Genomic DNA, 26,755 nt, shown 5'->3' with positions numbered 1-26,755 from the left:
GAGCCATCAGTGAGCAGCGAGAACTCAAACGGGAGCGTCCCTGTGTGTAGTTTGAAGAAAAACGTCTTCACCAGTCGCTGGGATGACCATCCTCTTAACTCGAGAAAGAACATCTTGCCCTGGGCCCTCCCGATACAGGGATCGGTATATTGGCATCGCAAGCAGCATTTCTCTTAAATGTTTTGTCAATCACTTTCTTGAAACTGTCGAGAGATATTCAAATGAAAATCGCGTACCCAAAAACCTTACCGAACTTACAACTCCTTTAAGATAGCCGGTGACAGTGTAACACCCGTCATCAACTGAGGAAACCACAAACTCAGGCAGCTCATAAGGCAACACCACTTGAAAAAAAAAAAAAAGGCCCGTAAGCAATCATCTGTTGTGTCTCTTAGAAATAGAAAACGGTTTACGATTTGCCGCAGAAATATATGGCACAAACGAACACCTCCAGAACGAACAGCGCGGAACAGACAGCTTCGGCTTGTTCGCTCCCATCCCTGAGTTCCACACAAACACTGCAAAAATGCGGTGCATTTTTTGTACATGCAACCGGGAACAATGAAGTACCTGCATGGCGTACCAAATTTTTGCCAAAAAAAATAAATTGCAGACTGTTGCTCTAGCGAACACCGATAATTCACGTCCACCTCACTTGGTTGTTTTTTCCTTAACGTAGAAGTTTCTTCGCGCCAGTATTCGTTACTATTACGATAAGATTCCAGAGGCAAACCTAGGTACCGAACTGGCGAGGTTGACCACTTTATGGTCTCAAACAAAACCGCCGCTGATGCCCACTCTCCGTGCCAAAACCCAGAGCACTTGAGCCAGTTCACCGAGCTGTTGGTGGCCGCACAAATTCCTTGGTTATGGCTATTACTTTGCTGACACTTTCTGCGTTTTCACAAAACACAGCCACATCATAGGGCCACTCAAGGCGCGCTTGCACGGTGAATAGGGAGTTTCCGTAGATCGTTTCCGCCGCCCCGCAACGCTCTCCGCAACCCACTACGATACCCAGAATTCTACAGTCAAGACAACGACGAAGAAGCGGTGGCTCCGCCGAGCCCACCGCTTCTTCGTCGCGGTGGGCTCAGCCAACACCACCTAGACAGAAGGCCTCCGCAAGGTTTCCTCTTCTTCTATGAAACGTCATCACAGTCGGATCGCGTTCGGTCGGCTATTGGACCCGAGCCCGACCTTGGACGCGCTGATTGGCCACAAGCCGCAGCCGAACACTGACGCAGCACTCGTGCCCAATCTCTCGCCTCGATCGATCTGACTATGATGACGCGGTCTGTCTAGGTGGTGTTGGCTCAGCGGAGGGGGAAACGCGGTCTATGAAAACTTCTAAGGAGAGGGCGATGCGAATGGGGGGTCCGATAATACTATCGCGTTCCACTCTTAAAGGCGAAGCTTAAGCGTTCTCCAAGTTTTTAAACGGATTATGCATTCTTTTTATGACAACTTGGTGAATATTATTCTTAAATTACCACTTGGTCGGTTTTATAGATATAGAATAATTGTGGTGAAGTTGGGGTATCGGTTGTTGGTTTTATAATTAGTGTTCACTAACTCATTTATAATGATCTGTCTTGTCAAGAACCATCCTCTCCTCCGATTGTTCCGCACTTTGTTTTCCCCAAACCTACACAATATTCAACTGCAAATGCCAGAAATTACGGCGCGTCGCTGCGAACAACGCATTGCGACTCAGCATTACCGAACATTTAAGAACAAAGGACGCTCTATCGAGGCCACGAATGCCGTGTTTTTGAGAACTTGGATAGCTGCAGACGTCGACGACTGCAGCGATTACTGGCATTTGAGTCCATTGGAAACGTGACGAAAATGCTTCACCGATTATTACGTGTAAAAATGCGGAGTATAGAAACTAAGTAATTTGATTCTGTTCGTAGTACACCTGCCGTACATGTCTATCAAAAAGAGAGGGCATATATAGAGCATGTGGCCTTCTTTTTTTCCTCCCGTCTTTTTGTAGGAGTCGCGTTACGCGACGCCCTGCGGGGCGTTTGAGCTTTCGCTGCGGTCGCGGTCGCACGACGCCGCCACCCGAAGCCGCTCGGCACCGATCACCTTCCTGTGACGCGATACGACAGGTCGGCAGACGCCGCACTCGACGCAGCTGCCCACCTGCCAGCGGGTTAACTGATCCGGTTTCGGGCTACCCTGTCAACAGATCCCTCCGGGTGAACTTTGAATTGACCGAGACTTCTTCGTAGACGAGCGCTTTCTGCTCCGATGTGGGTCGCGCTGTTGCCTGGGCGGCGTGCTTTGGTCGCGTCCCCAGCCGACACCTCGTGTGCAACCAACGCCATTTCGTTTTGGTTCTTTCTGTTATCTTTGCCGACCATGAACCGGATGCTGATTTTGTTTCGGTGCGTTCCCTGAGTTGTCCAACTTCTTCGGTTGGCGCGAATCAGGAGTATCGTAGTATCTCACAGATACTTTCAAATATCTGCATCTCTGGACCGAGATAAGCTTGAGAAATGTATTTGTATTTCTGTAGTGAAATACTTTCACGATGTACCGATTGTAACGCGATACTTTGCCAGGCTTGGGTATCTCGATACATTTGTTGTAAAAAATTGACTGGTGCGAGGGGTACTAGAATTTATAATATGAAACGGCCACATAGCATCCTCTAAGAGGGGGGAGGGGGGAAGGGGATGGGGGGAATTGCTTTTAATATTGCAAAAAGAAAACGCCAAGACAGAAAACAATGTGGTTCGAAGAATGGCCAGTTCAGTCGAGTGATGTCCAAACAGGACGCTTCAGGAACTAAAGTCCGAAAAGGGAAGCTACAACCAAATCTCGAAAGGAAACCCGACGTTTCTTCTTCAAGGATGACTGACTAAAAGCAAGCGGAGCAACAGAAAAAGCTCCTAACATCTTTGTCTTCAAAAAAAAAAAAAAAAAAAATTAAAAATTGATAAATAATCTTTTTACTTGTGGAGACGGTCATCTCTTCAGCTTCCTCATCAGGTTACAGGGGCCATTTGCGTACACAGAGGGCAAGGCGCCCAGGGACGGGTCCGTATCACTTTGTTGAAACTCGTTCCGTAGAATTACGTTTCGTGGACAATTTTTCATGAACACACGTTTCGTCGACACGATTGTTTCATCGACACTCGTTACGCGAATCGCAAGCTGTATGGATGGACATTTTGTTAGGCGTGTATCATTACAGCGCGTAAACCCCCCCCCCCCCCCCCCCCCCCCCGGCCTGCGTCAGAGCCGCTTCGCGGCGACAGTATGTGGCGGCTCATTATAAAAGTGTTAAACCACCTGACCGACCCATACACACCACTTCACGGCAACAGTCTCATGTAGCTTATTACAAAAAAAAAGCTAATTTGAGCTGTCGATGAAACGATCTGTCGATGAAACTTTGTCCGATGAACTGATTGCCACCGGTTGCGGGTCACTCTGCGCATGGAACGGTGTCGACCACGCCCTGTGCTTTTTCTTTTGGTAGACGATCTTTGGGCATTGGCATGACCCTTAGCAGTTCGGACGCGGACTTGTGGGCCACCAAAATTCTTTCGTTTCCTAGTACCAGCGCCAGAGCTTCGCTAGTCCACTTTACGTAAAGGACGCTGATGCGCGCGACTCGATGGGGCTGCGTTCCTTCTAGTGGATTCTGGTTTTGTCTAGCGAGAACTTGGCGTCGGGCGATGCGTTCAATGAAGCTGCTAGAGTAGCCATCTTTCTTAAGGTCTGCAATTATGGTCTCCTTCTTCCTTTTGTCGGTTTTCCGACGAGCAAATAATTGTCGACCTACACAGGAGTGTCGAAACCACTGACACCTTATGACTCGTTGGGTGGCTGGAGTCAAAATCAAGGTAGAGTCCGGTGTGTGTTGGTTTTCTGTACACTGTAAACTTCAAATCTTGCCCTCGTCGGTTTACCAGCACATCGAGGAACGCGAGGTGTCATCACCCGTCTCGCATTCCACGGTAAACTGAATGGCCTCCTCGATGGAGCTGACAGAGGTGTGCAAAAAAAATTAGCGACGTATAATTTCTTGAGAATGCAGAAAAAATCATACGCATAGTGCATGAACACTTTGGGTCTGTTTTGGAAAAGTTTCGCTCTCTGTTCAATTGTTTCTGTCGTGAGGTTTGCCGACGTGACCACGACAGCCGTACCCATTGCAGCGCCTCTGACCTGCTTGAAGAGCTCTCTTTTGAAGGCGAAGTATGTGCTGCCGAGACAGAACTCTAACAGATGGCACAGCTCATCTACACTGAGGTTGGTTCTTGTGCCCGATTTTCTGTCTTTTTCGAGGGCTTCGCTGGTTGCAGCAACTGCGAGGGGAACGAGGACACTCGTAAAGAGGGACACCACGTCGAAACACACCATGGTGTCACCGTCGCTGAGTTGTTTTTGCGAGGCCAGTTCTACGAATTGGCCGGCATTTTTTACATGGGTCGACGTAGAGGGTCACATATGGCGTGTACGAAATTAACTTTGTAGCTTACACTCTAAAAAAAGCCCGTGCGTCTGCTTTCCCGCACAACACTCGGAGAGCCAATCACCGCAACCTGCAGAGGCAGCTCAGCCAATGACGATGCCGAAACATGTGTTTAGAACAAAAAACGCAGTCTGAGTTATGACATTAGGCAATGCAAGCGTGGCGTTTTGCATTGCTTAATGTCACAACTCAGATTGCGTTTTTTGTTCTAAACACATGTTTCGGCATCGTCATTTGTTGAGCTGCCTCCGTAAGTTGCGGTGATTGGTTCTCCGAGTTTTGTGCGGGAAAGTAGACGCACGGGCTTTTTAGCATGTGTCTTCTATCCTGCCAGAGGTAGGCACACAACACCTCAAGCACAAAGAAAGCACACTTGCAGGGTGAGGTAACAACATTTGTTTTGCAAGACTTACGACCGATGTCAAGCAGGCCCCAACAGAAGAGAAGGATTGCAGTCGTAAACTGAATCTGCTTTAGAGTGGATCGTGGTTTCCCATTGATGTAATATTTTGGCAGTGCTCATATTTAGTCTCCATAAATCGATATCAGTCATTTTGACCTGAGTTGCCATTTAAAGGGACACTGACAGGATATTTACGCTCTCCAAGGTTTTTATTTGCACATGACACATGAGAACCCAACTACCCAGAACACAATTTGCGGCTCGAAATTCGTTTTCGTTCCTCCCTAAAACTACCGGTCGAGAACCGAGCAGTTTTAGTCGCGCTCACTCTCTTCTCCGTGGTCACGTCCAGTTTTCTATGGTTTAGACACAACCACCAAAGATAATCAGAGTCCTGGGTCATCGAAGGCACACACTCAATACTAAAAATAGACAGAAAATATTATACCCATTTTTTTGTGGCTTCTAAAATACTGCAAATACGTTGATTGAAAAACAAAAAAAAGTGCACTGCCACGTGACTTCCGGTAACGTTCTCCTACTCTATATTTCTTCTTCCTGCCCAGTCCAGTTTCGGTTTTGGTTACGAGCAGTTGCATTTTTTGTCTTTATTAAAATATACGTGGCAATGTAGCAAAATATTGATTGGGTACCTCTGACCCCATAATGGATAGCCTGGTAAAAAGTAATATATATATATATATTTTTTTTTTGGGGGGGGGGGGGGGGGGGAGGGGCGGTGTCACTGTTGTTTTTAAGGCACAGGAAAAGGAGAAGGAGTCAGCCATGCTACCTATGATTAGCATAAAAACTGTCAGTTTCCGCCGTAGTCGCTTCAATGAGAAATCACCAATTTAGGTGATTTCCTATTGAAATTCTGAACGCTTTTATAGAGGCGTTCAGGTTTTCGATGGTAGGAAATAAAATTTCAATTAGAACTAAACTAACGTTTGCAGTGTAATTGAAGTTTGGGAATACGCTTAATAAACATTTCTGGATTTTCTATCAAGGCAATTATGACCGACACAGTGTTTTTTTGCTTTGTTTTGTGAATTAATTCTTAAGAGCTTTCTAGTATAAAAGTATTTCACTGGAGTACTACAACTTGCAATCATTTTGACTACCTAATATAACCATTCACCAACGTTCATAGTACGTGCTCTAATCATAAGCGGCTACTGAAATGAGTCTTCGTATCTAAGAAAATCGCGTTTGTCACAAGAGTCTTTTTGTCGGGTCATTTTAATTCCATTTAAACGGCCAGTTGAGTTTCCGTGGAAATTAAACAGTGCTGTACTATGTACGTCAAACTAAAACATTATTTTACCTTTACAGAGGCTTATCATAGTGATCACGTTCGAATGAATGTGCACAAAATTAATCCTTATACTCTTAGAGCTATTTTAGCTTAAGCGTTTTAAAGCAAATATATCACTGCCATTCTGATCAGTACCGTTGCAACTTCTTTTCAGAGAGACAGGGCCTAACGCCAACCAGCTTGCCAGGTCCCAACATATATTTGAGACCAACAAACAAAGTCATTCTGCAGTCTGGACGCGAAGGAAGTTTTCAAGCTCAAGCCCACATGCACAATAGAGACGGCACTTCTACTGTGCATTCTAGTATACTATTTAAAAATATAACATTTATCTGAGTGCGTTTGCTCGAACCCTCGTGCAATGTCTGCTCAAAGGGGTGGCAGCCCTAGTAGGGCAGCTGCCTGGCTTTGGCTTGGGCCAAGCTGTCTCAAACAAGCGCCGGTTTGGCTCGAGCTTTAGCCAAGCCTGGCCCAAGCTTGAGCCGGGCAAGTGCGAGCATTCGGGCGTGGGTGGATGACAAAAAATCTAATTGCTCTATTCGGCAACGTCCCATCTATATCCCAAGAGAAGCGAGCTAACTCATCGCTGCAAACCAGATGTGCCCGAGGATCAGTTTTTTCGTGGCATGTTTTTCTATTTATATATGACTGAATCGTTTTTTTTTTTGTTTTTTTTTAGTGGAGGGGGATATATTGAATGTCAACGGGCATTCACGTTTTGAGTATGACACATTATAGCCTTTTATTTTGTGGTAATTTTAGCTCCAGTGATAATGCGTTTATAATTATTAATTAATAGTTTTTTTTTGCAGGACATATTCAAAATTAACTTTATATTTTCATCCAGTGTAAACACAAAAATAACATAATCTTAAGTGCCTGCCTGACTCAGGACAGCAGCCCAGAAATAATGGAGTGTGCATTAGTTTAGTGTCACCTGAGCATGATTTCACTTATTTTGACTGATTGAAAATTGCAGATCCTGGGCAGAACATGCGGGACTCTTACATACGTATGGTTTTTCATAAGTGCTGACGTAAATACTTTTTTTTTAATGTGTGTTATTATGCAACGGGTATACTTTGACGGCTGTATTGTTTAAACTATTTTGTGCTACAAATACTCTTAAATTTTTCTGTTACTAACTACCACGCCCTTCACCGAGGCGACCCGAAAAGTTTCACGTTTCATAATTAACCGGCTCAACTGATATCACTTAAGAACTAACGATCCTTTCAAACTATTTTTGTTGATTTGTGACAGCTGGCTAAAAGCAGGAACGCTGGAAGCCCGGAACTGGCCATAGCCTCCTATTGACAAAGCCTGGCAGATCGGCCCGAGAAGCAGCCGCCAAAATTGAAAGGTAGAGCGGCAGACAACGGATGAGAGGAGAGCCAAGTGACGGGCGCCCCGCAGCGGCGAGACGCCGAAATACACTTGTCCCGAGCGATGAAATGTCCGCTCGTGCTCCTCGCGTTCCTCGGGTTACCGCTTCTTTTCTCGTCGGATTTGAAAACCATGTTCAGGGTCCTCGCCGCTGCAAAAGCTGTGAGATGACGACCAGATTGCCCGAGAAATGCTCTGTGCTACCAGATTCTTGCTCTCCAAATCTGCGACCGGGCACTCTATGGCTCCGTCGTCGAACTGCCAGGCTTTGTGAGTTTAGAGGAGGCTATGAACTGCCTCGTTTAGCGCGTTCTACGAAGGTCAGAACGCGTCTCGCTGGCGTCGCTCTACGTTTGAGTACTTGATGTGGCCCGCGGGAGTAGCTCGGACCGACTCGAGAAAGACGTTCGGCTAGCACTCGCGTCCAATCCTGGAGGACACGAGCGCCGCGTCAGCGTTCTTCGGGCACTCGTGTTTTCTTCTTTCGTTTCGGGAGTGCGAAACCCGAAACAGCTAGGTGCCAACCTAATAACACCCTACTGTGTTCAGAAAAAAATAAAATAAAAAATAAGTGCCTGTTAACTCCGACAGTATATATATATATATATATATATATATCTATATATCTATATATATATATATATATATATATATATATATATATAGTTTTTGAGTGTTATGTTTGCGTTGGGATACTGATTTGAACGATTCTATAACATGCTTCAGTTTCGGGTTTAACGTCTCCAAATTGAAGCATGTTTAGGGATTCCTCCTAACTCAAAATGAGACTCGCGACGTAAATGGTGCGCTAAAATTATCATTTTTTTTTAAGGGAAAAACTAATTTTCTTGCATAAGTGTCATGTCCTATACAGGATGAGAATTTTTTTTTTTGTAATATAGCAGTTATTAAAATTATTATTTTGTTATCGAAACGACAAAAGTCAACCCTAAAAACGTCTCTCGGTCGAGATGAAAGTACCGTTATGAATTTCAGAAATTGGGTACAGCGCAAAAGTTCTACTCAAGCACGCTAAATTTACATTCCTCTCTCTTTCTTACGCAGGTGGGCTCACGCGCGCACACGCACGTTTCCGCTGTCCCTCGGACGAAAGTCAACCCTTTTTATTATAGAGATTGCAGTCATGACCTTGACCGTCTCGCTAGCTCGTCGTGAGCTGTTTTGTCGGGGAGAGGGATCGAGGCAGTGTGCCACGCGAGACCTGATCCCTGAAACCCTCCGCTTGGAACGCCGAACCAAAGGATGTTTATGCCGGCGAACGCTCCGGTTCCCTTCCGTTTCAACCTGAAATGGATCGCACGCAGAGGCCGCTATATACCTTCAAAGCCTTGAAGGGCAGCTCCGCTTTATTTTTGTTTTTGAAAAAAAAAAAAAAAAAAAAAAAACAATGCGCAGTCCTCTTTAGTATCACCTATGAAGATAACACGTCAAATATTACGACGTAGTTCTGTCTAAATGTTTCTTAAACGGCCCGGCAAACTTTGCAACTCGCCAAGTTACCGAAATCGGCTGACTCGAGCGGGCGAATTGAGGCGCAACCAACACCGCACTCAAGGCTACGGCGTGGGCGAAGGCAACATTGAGCTAAACGTCATCACCATTGCCCCCCTTCGCTTGTTTTTACTTCTCCGGGCAAGCGTAATGGATGACGTCAACAAGATTTCCTTTGGGCGTTTAGCGGTGTCCACCTGATTGGTGTAAGGCGCCTGCGCAGCGCGCTTCTTGGGTGCCGTCCGGCTGCCCCGCCGTGGTTCCCGCCGTTACCGCTGTCTCCCGCGTCACAGCCGCCGTGATCGCCTCGCCGTTTGTGATTATTTTCTCTGGGAGTTTGCTCCACACCACGGACACTACGTGCACAGACTTATGCCGCATGTTGTGCAGAAGTCGTCGAATGTCGTAGACACCGAAATGTGGTGAAAAGTGCGGTGCAGACGGCACTTGCGCCTGCTACACGCCCGCCCCAGTCCAACACCTCCTAGAAGCTAAGGCCGTAGCGGTCCGATTCATGACGTCACAATTGCCGGAGAAAGAAGGCCACGTCGAGGAAAGGCGCCCTCTCTGATTCTCTTTTACCCCGGCCGCGTCGTCTGCTCACTCAGGTCACATGGTTTATTCGTGCGCATTATTCCGGCACTCATATACGTTTTAAATGCGTAGTCTCGTATAATTTATTATATATATATAATATAAACGTAATATACAACACGTTACCGTGGTTGAAAGTACCAAATTTAAATTTATGATTATTTCCGTAACCGCGGAACTACGTGCAGTCCCGCAGCTCCCCACACTTTTCGAATGAACCGGCTCAGGTGCAACATTGTCTCCCCATATTTGGGTTTCCGATTCCGGGAAATTTACGCTTTGTGTGAGCTGCAGACTCTTTGAAAAGTAACGCTGAGACATTTCAGAAGAGAAGGGAATCGAAAACAATCCAGTCATCGCCGCAGGGAGCGCACACGAGCAAGAGATTGGTCGACGACATTAAAGAGACTGTCCGATCAAATTTTGTATTGGAGAAAACAATTCAATATCATTGCTATTGCCTCGAGGCACATCGTAGGTGCATTATATGAATTTGATATGCCCCTCTGCATGAGTAATTAAATTTATACTGCTCCAATCGCATCCTAGCGTAAACGCTGCTTTCGTTGGCAACGTTGAAGCTATGACGTCACACAACACAAAGCGAGCATTTCCGCCTCGTCGTTTGCCTGCGAGTGAACGCCGCAGCGTGCTTTGATTTTGTTATGGCGCTCTACTTGATTCGTGGATGGGTGAGATTTTTGTTGCGCGGTTGGGTGCCAATACCACCGGGCAGCATATACGAGCCAAGACATGACGTTCCCCACTTTTCCGCGAGAAGTGCAGTGACGAGCAAAATGGATCGTCGCCGTGCGTAGGACTGTGTTCCCGTCAAGATCGAGATCCCGCTTATGCAGCAATCACCTCACAGAAGAGAGCTACGAGCTGAGCTCTAAGCGGACAGAAGGCTCGTAAGCTGAGGTGTGATGATGTGCCAACGGTATTTAACTACGTCCACCCACTCCTCGCCCAAATCGGAACAATCGGTTTGATTATTTATTTATTTATTTTCAGTGCCTATACCAATGGCCAGAAGCCTAGGACGGTAGAGCAGCTAGTCATATTGCAAAGGTGAAAACGACAAAACAAATAAATCCAGAAAACGACCCGACAACAGCGCACTAAATAAGATTGTCAACGCTTTTCTTGAATGTTGTGATGTCATCATTAAAAAGTCAAGGCGCGTATCTAGATGATTAAAGTAGTTCTGTATGTGAACCACAGGAGAGAAACAATGTATGGGATTAACGGCATAAGCGTGCGGCTGCTGCGAAAATGTCTAACAGGCACATTTAGATTCATGTAAGACGCAATAAAAGGACAGTCATAATACCCATGCAGACACTTGCACAAAAATATGAGATCACATCTGCCGCGCCTTGTTTTTAACTCCACCAATCCTAAGCGATTGAGCACATTCACATATGAGTAGGTCTCGAATAGGTCTTGTCTTGCGTGAAACGTACATGCAAATCGTTTTTGAACACGCTCTAACATCGCTGCAGCAGCAATGGCACTAAAGTTGTTCTAGACAACTTAAGCAAAGTCTAATTTGGGCAAAATAAAGCTTCTGTACAATACAAAAAAGAAAAAAAAACAAAAAAAAAAAAAACTTAAAGGTTCGCGAAACGCAGAACTATGGCGAGTAACAAAGCTCAACACTTTAAAAGAGGCTGACAGGATCATTCGAACATGACTGTTGAAGTTCAGCTTTTCATCTAGCACATCGCCAAGATCCCGCTCAGCCGACACACATTTAATACGAGCGTTGTCTACACAGTAATCAAAAGGAACAGGAAGGGTTCTGCGTGTGAACGAAATGACCTGCGTTTTGCGAAGATTTAGGTCAAGCTGATTATCTACACACCATGTACATAAAGCATCGATGTCGATCTGCAGCAAGACGCAGTCATGAAGGCATTGAGTTTTGCGATGTAGCTTCATATCGTCAGCGAACTGGGACAGGGTGGAGTGCTGTATCACTTCATGAATGTCATCAATAAACACATCAAGAAACAAAGGACCTAAGTTTGAACCTTGAGGCACTCCGGAGGGAACCGAAAACGAATGCGACACTGGCTCCCCCGTGGGAAACGCAGTTTAGTCTATCTTGAAGATAGCTAGAAAACCGCGAAAAATAACAGACACTTAAACTATGAAAAGAGAATTTACGAAGTAATATTCCATGACTAACACGATCAAAGGCCTTACTGCAATCGAAATAAACAGTATCAGTTTGTTCTAGACAGGAAATGCTTGGTGCCACGTCACTCAGGAAAGTGACAAGGCTAGTTGCAACGGAACGGCCGCTCATAAAGCCATGCTGATTCTCAACTATGATTCGTTTGAAGATGCTAAACAGATGCATGTGAACAACTTCTTCAAAAACTTTAGAGAATGCCGGTAACAAAGAGATTGGTATGTAGTTAGTCACAGAGGTAGGGTTTCCTGATTTCAGTAACGGAATCAAAACGTCTTTTCTCCAAGCGCTCGGAAACACAGAATGTTTAAAAGACAATGCAAATATGTGAACGAGCAAAGGAGAACAAATATCTGCACAGCCTTTTACAATGAACGAGGGGATACCGTCGTGACCATAAGACGTTTTGGGAGGAAGCTTCATAATGGCGACAAAAACGTCGTCAAGCGTTATGAGAGGTAGTGCGAAATTATTGCAGAATGATGGAGGGGAGTCACTTAGGTGTTGGTTCTTAGGCAACAAATAGACGGACGAAAAATGATTGGCAAAGAGATTGCAAACATCATCAGGATCAGAAATATGTTCTGTATCGTCGAGGGCAAGGTGATGTTATGTCCGCCATGTTTATGCTTAGTGCGACTGTGCGCAAAGTGCCAGAACTCCTCAAGGCGCCGAGTCACGTTCTGCTGGACAAATGAAGGGTATTGTCACGATTTATAAGACGTTTGGCCAGCGCCCTGCATTCTCGGTATTTTTCGCGTGCATTGTCGGCCTGAGACCCCCTAGACAACCTATGTAGATGCACTTTCCTACGTAGGACTCGTTTAAGTTCAAAGGAAAACCATACAGGATATTTACGAGAGCGACAAACTCTCCTCAGTATGTAGCGTGTCATGCCTTCGGTCACAATATCGGTTAATTCAGAAACTGCTATGTCAACAGAGGCAGCGCTATAAACGCCCTCCCAACAGCCAGCCTGAAGAAACTGATAAAGACCAAGCTAATCACCTTTGCAGTAATCTAATCTGTCAACTGAACTATGCCGCACAGCAACTTTAGAAATATTTAGATTGGCACTAAACAGGACGTGCCAAATATCTATCGGAACTAGCGGTTCGGTGACTGACGCAATTGAATGTTCGTCCATATTGCTAAAAAATACGTCTAATGCATTACCGCACGCATTTGCGAAACCGAAACCAATAGCTAGGGAATCTTGAAACGATGCCAAAAGTTGTATTTAGAACGCGTGCAGCCCGATTCCGTTTGACCCGCGTGTGAAAATGGAGCGTGGCTACGATTCACTAAGTTCGTCCAAGTCAAGTGACGGCATGCATTTGAACGATTCGCCGTTCGCCTTCGACCGGCGGACATCGCCTCCGAAGGAACAACCCGCAGCCTCATCACCGACCCAGTGGATCCGCCCATATGTGTACCCACTGCCCCGATGCCGCTTCGTGTATCTAGGTGCCGCTTAATAGGCGACATCTTGATCCTTTGCTTTGCAAGCGCTCCTAGTTCGATCGGTCGCGAAACGGCATAGGTGTGCTCGAAGCTCATGGCTGTTTTTGAGTAATATCCTGCTAAAAGGCTTGACTTCTTTTGCACACGCTTAGGAACTGCAACTAAAGGAACGTATTTCAGTAGGGTACAGCCTAGGAGACTATATAATTCAAAACAAAATACAAGACATCCATCGATCAACCCTTGTTATGCTGACCATCCGACAATCCTTTGTGTTTTGTGACGTCACGCACCATGGTCACGCATGTGAACCATTGACACTGGTGAAATTCGGGGTGCAGTTTCGTACATACGCTCATGAAAGGTATAAATAATAAGGGGAAATCATATATCAAAATAAAAATGATGTTTGCCTATATGAAGGCTACGTAACGAGCGCAAAAACTTAAGACCTTCCGGTTTCGACCGGAGAATCCCTTTAATCCTTTCGTCCCACACTGCTGCCGGTGCTCTCGTGTGTGGTTCTTTTGTGTTCTCTTAATGCTACGGCATTTACGTGGATTCGCAGAACAAGTCCTGCTACGGTGTGAGTGACATGCGTAGCAACTAGCCAACGACACTGGTCGGTTGTCGATAGACCTTTCCCTCGTCAAAGAGTGAGACATCTTGGTGTTCGTGTTCAAAGGTTTTTGTGACGGATATTGCGGGACGTATGGATACGATCGAGAGGTAAGCAACAACTTATTTACTAGCTTTGTCATGTAAGATACAAGTAGAGTGCTTCAGTCGGCTACGTTAATCTTTTAATAGAATGGATTCTCGATCTTCGTCGTTATCCGTGTGCAATTGCGTCCACATTTGTAAATATGCCTGGTAACATTGAAGTTTTCGCTGGAAGGTGAATTACAAGTTTATGTGTGATTATTGAAAGAACGTTGTTTCTGCTTATCTGTTTATTTATACTAATGTTACTTTATTGCCTTCACCACGTTTATACTAGAATCGTAACTGTATTAAGGTAATATTATTATTGCATAAATAATAAGTTACATTTTGTTCTAAGGCAGCTCGAGCGCATATAGAGAAGTAAATTAGTTGACTTTAAATAGTAAGCTTAGTACCCCTAGCACACGGAAAAGTTGTTATATTTTCTTTAAATGATATGGGACGCAATCAGCTCGCGATCCTGAGTGACTATACGAACGTCGGGAGCTAATATGCCGACCCCATAATGTCATTCGATCGAAATTACATTAATTTTGTCATGTGGCCGGGGTATAAACCAAGAATTCAATGACTACATGTGTTAACATCGCTTACATGATTGTAAGTGACACTTGTCTAGCCGTGTCCGCGTTGACTACATCTACCTGAATTTTGCTGTGATCCGTTTTGCTGTGGCCAATCACACTGCGTGTCTATCCATTTTGTGGAAGCAATTCTGTATAAAATAGACATTTATACAGCAATAATTGCGTGGCTCAATATTTTAGACTTAAAACAATCACCTTTTTCTATAGACGTCTTCTACGCATACCTCGTGCCATTTCATACCGATAATTTAGCGGCGTAATATTTTCCCAGTGTAATGAAATGTTTTCTAACCCAGTTGATATGTGCAGCTTTCATTATAGCTAATAAGACACGCGTATGTGACTAAAAGCGCGTTACGTCGGTCGATTCACGCGCGTTGCTTTCGCTTCGACGCGCGCCCCCGATGGCCTTTCTTAGCGACGTCACGAGAAGAGCGCTACCGCCTTCTCTTCTAGGAGGTGTTGCCCAGACCCGCCCGTCGTTGCGTTGAGGATCACGTGCAATCTCGTACCACGTGATAGCCATGTTCTTGGCGGCCCTAAAGTCACTGAATCTGGGAAAGTAGCGTTATTGCCTTCGCAGCTGCTAGCCGGACCCAAACAAATACCAACATACAGACGACAAAACCTCTCAAGGTAAATGGCTCATCGCTGTTGGATTTTTTTTTTTCTTTCATAGAAACATTTGCATCGTTGTGAGGCATTATTGCAGGGGGTGAGTTACATACGAACATTGTTTTAGAACACAAATAGTACACACACACACACACACACACACACATAAAGCACTTTTCTATGGAGAAATTATAAAATGAAATGAAATGAAATAAAACACTGTATATAAAACACAATTGAAGAATTAAAAATCCAAATTTTCCGCAAGCACATCCTTCGGCAATCCATTCCGTTCTTCGATGGTTTTCGAAAAGAAAGAAAAAGCAGCGGTGTCGGTGCGGCAAGAGTACGGTCTGATTATCTTAGGGTGATCTGCTCTTTCTGACACATAAAACGGTTCATGTAAAAAAGTATATATGTTAGTTAATAGTCTATTGTTTTAAATACCTAAAAATTTCAACCTAAACAACTTTCTAAACTCACTGAGTTGCGCCCAATCTAGGGGCCTTTTATATTAGTGACGCCCGCTCCAAAGTTCGTACTAATTTAATATCAAATCTAGCTCATTGATTTTGTACATTTTCAAGTTTGTCTATTAAATAATTTTGGTGTGGATCCCAGAAAACCGAGGCTTATTCCATACATGGACGAATATACGTAAAGTATAAAGTTTCTCTAATTTGCCTCGAGGCCTGCCGAAAATTTCTCCGTACAAAATTAAGCAGGATTATAGCCTTTAGGGTTATCATTTCAGCGTGTCCTGTCCACGTTAAATTGCTAAATAACATACCACCTATAATCAGTGACAGGTCAAGAACGAAGTGGAAGTTCCTCCCACCCTTTTCCACTTGAGCTGAGCGAACGGTGGAGAGGAGGTCATCTCCTCTCGTGCGTTCGCACTACTAAAGTGGAAAGAGGTGGGAGGAGCTTCCACTTCGTTCTTGACCTGTCACAGACTATAGGTATTTCACATTTGAGCTAGGTTTAATTATTTCATTACTTATCATCTGAACGGAAGTAGTGGTTTTTTTTTAGTAAATTTAATAGGCACGCACTTTTTGAAGGGATTCCTCGGACACACCAATATCCTGTTAACAAAGACACGACAAGGAATTTTAAAACGAATTAAACTATTAGCAAAGAGCACCTGGTGGATGTCGCTAACGTCCCGTTTGTAATGACCGTCTAGGAACCTTGGCAGATAGTGGCGACGTTTGTCTCGCCTCCGGCCACCACGAGAGAAGAGGTGGAAGGAGAAACTTCCCTCTCCCCGAGGATCCCTTTTGTGTGTCCCAGAAGTCGCTATTGTCCCTCTACAAGAATATAGAAGATTAACCCGTCACTCAAAATTCGTACAAAAGCAGCCGCTTAGGCGGCTGGAACGACCAAACTATCCTCTCGACGTGAGCATCGCCCGTGGCCTCGCCGCAGCTTTGCTCGTCCCGAGACGAACTACGTCACGATTGCGTTGGATGTGACGCGCTCTCCACTGGCTGCTCTCCGAGCGCTTGCCAGAGTGGGCCGTTTAAACGAAAAATACAGCCACCAGGCTCAAAATGCAAACGTGCGTTTGTCTTTACGGATATTGTGGATCATACTCAGTCTATTTTTGAACACGACGGGTATATTTCAAATTTCATTGAAGTATCCCTTTCCATTTAGTTTCATTCTCCAATCTTTACACGATACAGACATTTTTTCTAGATCACTCTGTAAAATATTAATATCGTTGAATCATTAATTGATCTATACATAACACATTCATCTGCAAATAATCGAATGTATGATTGTATGCCATAAATATATGTCGTTGCCATGGTGATCACCATTTTGGACCCTTGTAAAACTTCGAAGCTTCGAAAGGGACGTTAAAACCAGTCGCACCAAGATCGCTATGGAGCATCATCATACTGAAAGCGTTCCTCGGCCAATATGAGCGTCTTTGGCAGTGTGCATGCAATGAACTTATCACTCATGCTTATTTCCCCAGATCTCTTACAATTATGTTGGTCTTCTTACGTGTTTCAAGACAGTAAACTTATTTTTCAATGCCCCCAAGCACCGACGCCGCGCGTGATGACGTACATCCTCGTACCGCCATCACACGCGACGTCAGTGCTTGGAGGTTTGGTCTAATGCTTTCATTAGGCCAAATGCAACGGTTTGGCCTATTGCTTTCTTGTAAGGCCCCTTGCTTTCATGATACTTGTGGCGCCGTGGGGCGGTGGGCGGTGAGTCGGTCACCACCCTACATGGCTGAAAACGGTGCTGTCATGCAGTGTGGCCGTGCAAACAATATTCACTTAGAATGTTTTTTTTTTTTTTTTTCACTTTACACAAGTTTACTGGCACGAGTGTCCCACTCGTGCCAGTAAACTTGTGTAAAGTGAAAAAAAAAAAAAAACAATAGTTTTTTTCAGTGCCGTTGCGGTCAGTGCCGTTGGTCAGTGCCGTTGCGTGCCAGGTACACTGGCACGCAACGGCACTGAACAAGGAACTCCTTTGTTGCGCTGTCATTTCAAGGACAAAGGCGAGCGTTTTCCTTCAACCTCTCCTTCGCAAAACTTAATCACGTAGCTGGGGGATCGCAGTATCCCCCAGTGACGATATTTTAATGCGGCTCATAGATTGGACCTGAGCATTGCGTGAGCACTCGATTTTGGCTCGTGATAATGGATAGCTCGACAAGCATTCGGGTAGTAGCCCGTGTCCAATGCTGCAACGGTGACAATAGCCGAACAATAACAGTATCTGGAGCTCAGCGCGTGTCATGTGGCTTGCCAACCCCAGCGCCTGGCTATGATTAACATTGGCGGCATATAATCCATATCACGTGGCCGCTTGTTCTGGCTGCAAGTTGAGGGGGTGAACACTGCTTGTTTTTCTTTATTTTTTGTTCTGTGACTTCTATTGCGTGTGGTGAAAAACGAACGCGTGTTTCACAGGTCATTAACATCAGGGATTCGTTCTATAATGTATTTTTGAGCAAAGCAGAAAAAGTAGTTGCATCACCCCTTTAATCGTACGGAGCGCGCATCACGTGACGAAAACATCATGCATTTGTGATGGGACGTGGGGACGTCAGTTCCGCGGCGCGCAGGGGCGGAGCAACCTTGGGGCGGAGGGGGGCGCTACAAACAAACCCAGTTTGGCATCAATTCAATAGACCACTTGCAAAATCGAAGCGATCCTGGCGGCGTAGTTCCGTGCAAGGCATCTTGGGCAGAGTGTCGAACCGAAATTTTTATCGGTATGGTTCGGGTTCACGGTTTTCGGTTCAGTTCCGGTTCAGTTCCAGGGAGGAAAAATAACGGTTCAATCCGGTTCGAACCGCTAAATTGAGAATATATTTTGCTCGTTGTTCTGGCAATATGCTCTATTTGCACCGTGAGATGATTAACTATATAGTTTTTTCTATTGTTTATGCAATCCATTTTTAATTCCAGGTACCAAACATACAAAAATTTCATTCTTTAATTTTTACACTACAGTGGACAAAAATTTATATTAAGATACAAAACGTCTTGTTTATACGGTTCAACATCTTGAATAGGGTCAGCTGAACAGTTACAACGTAGAAAAACCGAGAGAGGAAAAAACATACACACCGCTGACTACCAACTTGCTTGCTTTAATACTTCGTCTTCCTCTAATGTAGACCTTTTTCCTTTTTTCTTTTTTTCATTTTTTCCTTACAGCTAGTGATAAAAAACGATCCCCTATATTCGCGCGCCACATCCATTAGGGTGTTAGTATTTGACGCCTTGAGCCACACCCCAAGTATTGTCTGTCGCGTGGTTCGTCATCGACGGTGCGTTCACGCACATTCGACCGCTTTTTTCAATGGCCAGGGCTTCAATTAATTCGTGGGCGTATGCGTTCCTGTGTCGCCATATAATGCTAATGTTGTTAATATTAGGAGTGCAATTACAGGACCGGCAGGGTGCAGATAGATGTCCGGCCGATGCCCCTTTAACAGAAGCCGCGTGCTCCCTAGCTCGATCGTTGACTACCGCCTAGTTTGCCCTGTGAAGCACTTGCCACAGGAAAGTGGTATGTAGTACACAACGCCCGTTTGGCACGGAGTATACTGCGTCCTGTGAGCAATTGTGCATTGTTTCTTTCCTCGATTTGTTCTGCGGCACATGAAGTACGCGTTGTTCGGTGCCGAGCACACAACCCCGATAACATGCCTCCCGGCGATCTTTTTTATGGCGAATTCGGGTAGTCATTTCCCGGCAAAATATTTAGCCATATCTCCGGCAAGGGCGTTCGTGTGGTCAAAGGCTTGCGATTGAGCGCCGTTCGGGCCCGAGCTTCAAGAGGTCGGACAGCTTGTCTGCCAGACTGGATCCGGTGTCGTCATATCCGAATCGGGAAAGGGAACCTAACGAAACAATGCTCGCCGATAGCGGGTTCGAGTAGAAAACGAAGCCATTTTGATACAGACACCCCTCTGTGGTCCGAGAAAAGACAACAACAACAACGGAGATAAAGATAAAATATTTTAAAGCAAGCTTTCGCAAGATCAGTTTGCTATGCATGGGACACAGCGTGTTATTACACCGCTGTAAAAAAAAATGCATTGATAGTGCTGCAGGTCGACACTTGGACGCGCACTACTTTTTCAAAGGGCTGGACCAAATGAAAATGCTGAGGATTCCGGGAAAAAAGGTAATAACAAGAAAATGGAATATAAACAGCGACGCTGGTGAGCCTTCAGGGATAATTGTAAGATGACAACAGTTCTTCGGGAATCCAAACAAACTATATTAAAACTTGTTTACCCACATTTCAGAGTCCGAGTATATGTTGCTGATGCCTAGAGCGTGCCTATTGTATTATAAAATAATCGAGGAAGAAGTTAACAAAGTTCACGCGCGACCCAGGCAAACGAAAACGCCAGTTGCAAGCGCGTTGTGTTGGGGTGGAGAGGGTCACGTGGTGCGCCGCTAGCGCGGTTTTGCTTGCCTGTGCCGCCGGCGTGGGCTCGCCGGCGAGTGACCACCCGAATTTGCCATTTGGTTGTGTGTGAGTACATATATGTAAGGCATAACCGCAACGTTCCATCGGTTTGTAGCTTTCGATAAAGCCTCATTCTCTGCATCTTGGCGTTTTAATTTCTGGCAATGGTTTTCGAAACGGCCGCCAGGAGAGCATCTGGATAACCAGAACCACGTAGACGCCTAATCTGTTTCTCCAAACTTGGTTCAAGTTGATATTACCATGACTTCTGTAGAGTGGAAATAAGAGCAGTTTTGGCAGTACTGCTTTTTATGATTTTCGAATTTCCCGAGTGGTATGGAAGAAACCCTTGGCACGAGCGCAGCTCATATCTCCGGTACACGTGGCCGTCTTTGAACTGAAGCACCAGGTCAAGGAACCTGATGGATTTTGCAACGGGTAATTCATAAGTGAAATCCAATTCGGGTTAACATTCATGGAAGCATCGCATAGCATCTCCTTTGCACCAGTAGCGTAGTCAGGATTTTTTTTTTCTTTTTTAGGGGAGGTGTGACTGGGATGTCTATGACCTGGGGTGCGGAGAGGGGGAGGGGGGTGAAATGCATGTGTACATTATAGGGTCGGCTGGATTTCGGGAGAGTGGGTGGGGGGGGGGGGGGGGGGGGCTGAAGCCCCAAAAGCCCTCCCCCTCGCTACGCCTCTGCTTTGCGCCCATCCTCTTCTTCATTCACTTCAGGGTTACACATAATTTCAGAAAGGGGAACCTGGCAGGCGCACATTTCGACCTCTTTAGCCGAGCATTTATCGCAACTACAGTTCAAGGACCCCTCCAAAATTCAGAACTCACATCAGCTCGTTTCCTTTCTACAGGAAATGGAAAAGATGTTACCTCGGGCTGAAAGGTTTGAAGACTCGCTAAGGATAGATAACTGGGCAAGTTGGTAAGAGCTCATGTTGAAAAACAGCGCGACTGGGAGAAGGAGAAAAGACGAAGAGACACAAGACAAGCGCTGACTATCAGCTGGTTTGTTAATAGAGCATAAGGAAGAAAGGCAATGAAATGAAAAACATGCAGTCATATGTTTTCGCGCTTGCTGGACGCCTCGTGGAATATGTCACCTTCTTTTTTTCATCTGATTGTAGTACTAGCTTTCTTCTTTCTTTCCTAAGGAGCTCTTGTTACCTTAAATTCAGAAAGTTCACCTCGCTGGGGGTCAGAGTCACCGAAGGTTGGCTCACACACGAACTGTTGTTCTTCGTGATGTTGTACGTTTCAATCATCTCTCGACATGTTTGGTCGTGGTTTCGATATAATATAATGGTGTCTTCTAAGTGTGGTTCGCACCCGCAGAGTCGGCAAATACCGATAGACGTGAAAACGCGGTGCCTTTGAAGGAGCTGAGGTGCTCTCTGAGGCGGATGTTTAAGCACCAGCCAGTCTGCCTGACATAAGAACGCCTACAAGACAATAATATGCAACAAACTACGCCTTTTACGCACGAGACCATATTTTCCCCGTGCATTACCTTATACATGATATACTCTGATTTTGTTTTTCCGTCCCTGCGTACACGTACAGCGGAGCATAATCTGCTTGGTTTGTTTTTTGGCTGAGAAAACAACATTTACCTCATATCTGGACGCGACTTTTTTAAAGGGACCATGAAATGACCTTTTTACTTTTTCCAGATAACTTTTACATTAAACCGTCAATGTTCACTGAATGCCGAACAGGCATCCGTTTTCGTCTCGGTTTATTAACTTCTACACAAAAAATTATTGAAATATCGACTTTTTCATTCTCTCCAACTGACCGCAAAAGAAGCCGTGACGTAGGCCGTTTCCGGAACCGGAAGTTCTCTCGGCAGTAGGAGAATGGGAGTGTTAGCGGCAACGAGTTGGTGTGCGCCGGTAGGTTTTACTGCGCTGATGTCACCGACGTATTTCCTGAATCGGCGCCTCTCATCGCCGCATCGCAGCTGAGCGAAATTCAATGAGATATGTTGCGCTACAGCGACAGCATGGGACTAGTCCCATACGCCGGTATGCCTGTTGGGAAGTGCAGCGAGTCTTCCGGTGAAGACTCCAGAAGTCAACCACCCCGTCATTGTTGGCAGAAGGGCCGGCCCGTGTCAGTCGTTTGCAAAGCGACGTAGATGGCGTTTTTCGCGGCCTCGGAGATGCAGGAGCGAGCCGACGTTAAAAAAGATACGTTTGAACTACGAGTGTCAGCAAGAGCCACGTAAATACCTGTTTACACTCGGAGCGGACGCGCGCGCTTGATGGAAGTCTTGTATTCGCGCTGTTTGGAAGCGCTTCGGGACCGTTCTTTTACGATTGCAACTCGATACTGACGCGACACTCGGCAAAGAAAGGTTGGACCGGGGTTGTACGTATACCTCCCACGAACTGTTATAGCTCGACAGTGACGTGCAGTCTGTCAGAATAAAAATGGCATACCAATAACAAAGTGTACATACCGTGTTACGAAGGTAATCCATACGGCGTTTATTTCAGCTCTATATCACACAAAACAAGAAGATAGAATCGACGAGAGTCCCTTTTCGACGAGTGTTCGTCAACACTGCCTCGGAAAACAAGGGGAAGAGATTGACCTCACCTCTTAATCTAGAATTGAGGTCAGTGATCAAACTATAATACGGGAAGGGTCCACAAGGGTCGCGCGGGCATATTCCATTTAGCACGCCAGCCGATCGTAGGCAGACGGTCTTGTGACGAAGCAACGCAGCGCCGAGTCGGAATGCCTGCTAGGCCTATACGCTTCGTCGGAGTCGGTGGATCCAGCGTTCTTGTTCGTCGTGGTCTGTTTTAAGTACTGTTTTCTTGCTGCTTGAAGTCGGCACGCGCGGGAAGAACACGTAGAAAAATAAACGTTCAGTCAGTCAGAGTTTTGAGACGAAGGAAAACAAAGAAAATAAACGTTCGTCGCTGGCCGCCACCCAAGTAACTGTCGGCCCTGCCCTACTGCGCACGCGCAGTAGTTGCTTCGTTTACCACACGATAGATGGCGCCTGGCTCTCAGCATTATCAAATTTGGCAATTTTCGCCACACATCTCTAATTATGCTACAAAATGTGGATCTGAATATTATTTAACAAAACTTTTAGGAAACATTCGCCGGCTATTTATTGTTTACGATCGCGGTGCTGGTGAGGTAGGCTCTTACCCAATAGGCGACCTGGATTTGGCTGACGTGCTCCATTTCCGCGGATGCATCGTAGTGAACAGGCGAAGGAAGGAAGGCGCAAAAGAGTCCAGTTTTCTTTTAAAGGTTCTATAGCAAATAATTTTTTTTGGCTCCCTATTTTTGTGTTTTTGTGTTTCTTTTCACACCTTTTACGACGTGCGGTGGATGAAACTCGATTTTAAAATCATTTCATGGTCCCTTTAAGTCTGTGTGAAATACGATGAAGATAAGAAATAATTGGAACTTTCTTTTTTTATGTTCTAACTGGTTCTTCCAACATGAAATTGAAACTAATCTTTACGATTTTTATTAAACTATCGCATGCTGATGAAATAATAGAGTCTGGGAATCCTGAATCCCTAATTCAAAGAATTAGGGATCCAGGATACTCTTTCTAACACCCCGATTCCAGTACGCGCTCGCTGCCGGCCGCCGTGGGTTAGCCTCTTATCCTATATACTAACAAAGCCTGGCAGATCGCCACGAGAAGCGCCCGCCGAAATGGAAAAGGTGGAGCGGCAAACAACGGATGAGAGGACAGCCACGTGACTGGCTCCCCGCTGCGGCGAGACGCCGAAACAGACTTCTCCCGAGCGAACAAGTACGTTTCGGGTCCTCGCCGCTGCAAAAGCTGTGCGCTGACGTCCAGGTTCCCCAAGAAATGGCTCTTTGATGCTCTGTGGTGCCAGATCCTCGCGCTCCAAATCTGCGACCGGGCACTCTATCCGCTCATTCACGCTGAAAGCGGATCCGCGTTCGCAAAGCGGTTGCGAACGCGGTTGTATAAAGATCCAGTACAATTGCACGCGCACTCGATGACATCAAGTGCGCGTGCAATTTTATTGGATCTTTATACAGCCGCGTTCGCAACCGCCTTGCAAACGCGGATCCGCTTTCAGTGTGAATGAGCGGTATGGCTCCGTCGTCGAACTGCCAGGCTTTTCGAGTATACAGGAGGCTATGGCCGTGCTTTGGCTGCGCGTGCACCCTCGATGCTCCCGACGCCGAAGAGAAGGCAGGAAGTTCGCGCTGGGGCAACTAAAACTCCTTCCTGCCGTTCTCATTTTGTCATAGACGCCGAGAAACCGAGAGAGAGAAGACGCGAGTGGACGTCAGAACAGCGAGCTTCGGTTGGAATGATTACTGGGTGGACCTGAAGCTGCCTTTGTCCCCACTGCACTCGTCGAACGCGTTAGAACGGAGAACACCTGCGTCCGGCGATTGGCTTTGGCGTTCGAACGCGTCGGACAAGTACACAGTGGAGAAAGACAAAAGCTGCTAGGCTGTAGGTCTACCTACTAATCATTCCAACCAGAGCTACATTCCTTTCAGCTTTATTCTTTGTATTTTTTCTTATAACATATTAGCACGCGTGAGAAAGTATGTTTTTCTTTCGAAGCCAAAGCTACAAGCAAAGAACGCCTGTTGTCCTGATCTGCACTGCACGAACGCGCGTGCTCGACAGGGGCACAGAAAGCTCGCAACTCGCTTTTGTAGCCTCTGCTACGCTTGCACTTATAATGACCGAGTCCCACTAGAGCGACAAACAGAAACAACCGACACCGTCAAGCAGCAAACACAGGCAGAAAGCAGGCGAAGGTATCTTTGGCAGGTTTGCAATCGCTCGTGCTTACTTCACGAAGACCGAGAGACTGCAAGCCTGTCAAAGGTACCTTAGCATGCATGCTGCACGTGCGTGAAGCTCGACGTTGCCGCTTTTTTTTTCTGTCTGTCGCTTTAGTGGAACTCGATCATAACGAAACGGAGTATTGAACGCTGTATTGTGGGGGAGCGTAATGACGCATGTTCGAAACGCGACCTACAAATATTTCAGTTTGTTCGCCTGGAGCACTGCTCAAAACTTGAGAGCTACGGACCTATAGTGGTCCGGCTTCCGCATCATCTGCGCCAAAGTCAACGGACGGAACTTGTTTATCAGAATCTCATACCCTCGTATTATCAGAGAAAATACAGGTACGTATGAATGCAAAATTGCATTCTAACGGAACTCGGATTTCGCGTCCGTCCGTGGCGTGCACGACACGTCACGTGATTCACGGCTCCAAGTCGTGACGTCACGTGTTCACGTCGCGTAACGTAAGGTTACGTGACTTCACGTGACATGCCTCGTGACATCTCGACTTGGCGCCGTGACGTCACGCGACCACGTAGCGTGACCTCAAGTCATGTGGTGCCGCAATGCCACTCAATAGTGCCGCGTGACGTGACGTCATTATACACCACAACTACACACCGCGACGACACGTAGCGTCACGAGATTAATCGGAGTTTGTCAGTTAAAAAAATGTCATGTAAACCCACCGTTCGATTTTATCGAAACATCGAAGTACAGCTGCCAATATTGTTTTCCTCTCGTGCTTTTGGCAGACGAATGCATAAAGTCAGTGCGGTGTTAGAACCCTCTGCCCGTCCTTTTCCCCTCGTCCTTCTTTCCTAAATCCGCCAGGGACTGTCTTAGATTGAGTCTTGGCTCTCTCTACATTGGCGTCAGGTGATTTAAGCCGACGTTTTTCGTATACACGGTTCAGTAGGGTTAGACAGACTACGCACTATTTTTTTTCCTGATGAGTAGAAGGGCGCCTTCAGAGCAGTCCTAACGCGTGGCACGCACCTCAGCCTTCTCCTGGGAAGTGATGATGTTCGGGTTGTCGGCGCGCGAGCCCCGGGCGCGCAGCGCGTCCGGGCGTGCCCGCTGCTCCAAGAACTCCGCGGCTCCGGCTCGCGTCGAGGCCGCCACGAGGAGCAGCAGCAGGAGCTGCTGCATCCCACGCCCACCTGCGGGCAGAGGACACTGAGCAGCGGCTCCAACACACTTCCCCGCTTGTCTAGAGTGAGAACGGCAGGGATGCCACCTCCACCAATCCTTCGAGAACGCATCGGCGTCTCGTCAGCTCATGCGCGGCCAAAGCGAACGGCCGGGAGCGCCTGCTAAAGGCCCGCCGCTCGAAATGTCGACCTTTTCAGTGCCTTCCCACACTCGAAGTGCGAACAAAACCATTCTTAAAGAGAACTCGCTGAATGGCTAGGTCACGTAGAACTGAAGATCTGAGCATGACGTTAACATGTCACATACGGCCTGATTGACAGCTTAAGAAATCTCACTGGAAGCACTATCCCAGGGAAACTGCGTCATTAGCCGATTTGATGGCCGAATCCGAGAAATATAAGAAGCCGGCATTTTCTAAGCTCTCACTGAACCTCACATAGCAGATTCCATTTTTAGCTACGGGACAGTAGGTATTTGTAAGACCGACTAAA

The 26,755-nt window shown here is 46.1% G+C and overlaps 1 protein-coding gene across 1 annotated transcript in view; it reads right to left on the bottom strand.

The window, feature by feature from the left end:
* The window catches only part of LOC120846484 (matrix metalloproteinase-21-like), a 74,708-nt gene extending 48,213 nt beyond the window's left edge, over window positions 1–26,495 (bottom strand). Inside the window, exons 1-2 of the mRNA XM_040218242.2 lie at window positions 26,465–26,495; window positions 26,109–26,272 (exon numbers count right to left, since the gene is read on the bottom strand). Coding sequence (XP_040074176.2) covers window positions 26,109–26,272; window positions 26,465–26,495 — 195 coding nt within the window. The remainder of the gene's footprint in view (window positions 1–26,108; window positions 26,273–26,464) is intronic.
* Between the last annotated feature and the right edge of the window lie 260 nt (window positions 26,496–26,755).

Source organism: Ixodes scapularis, unplaced genomic scaffold (genome assembly GCF_016920785.2).
Source record: "Ixodes scapularis isolate PalLabHiFi unplaced genomic scaffold, ASM1692078v2 PGA_scaffold9__187_contigs__length_104089568, whole genome shotgun sequence".
Classification (NCBI taxonomy): Eukaryota; Metazoa; Arthropoda; class Arachnida; order Ixodida; family Ixodidae; genus Ixodes; species Ixodes scapularis.
Note: the sequence above shows the minus strand (reverse complement) of the source record. Positions and strands in the feature narration are given on the sequence as shown.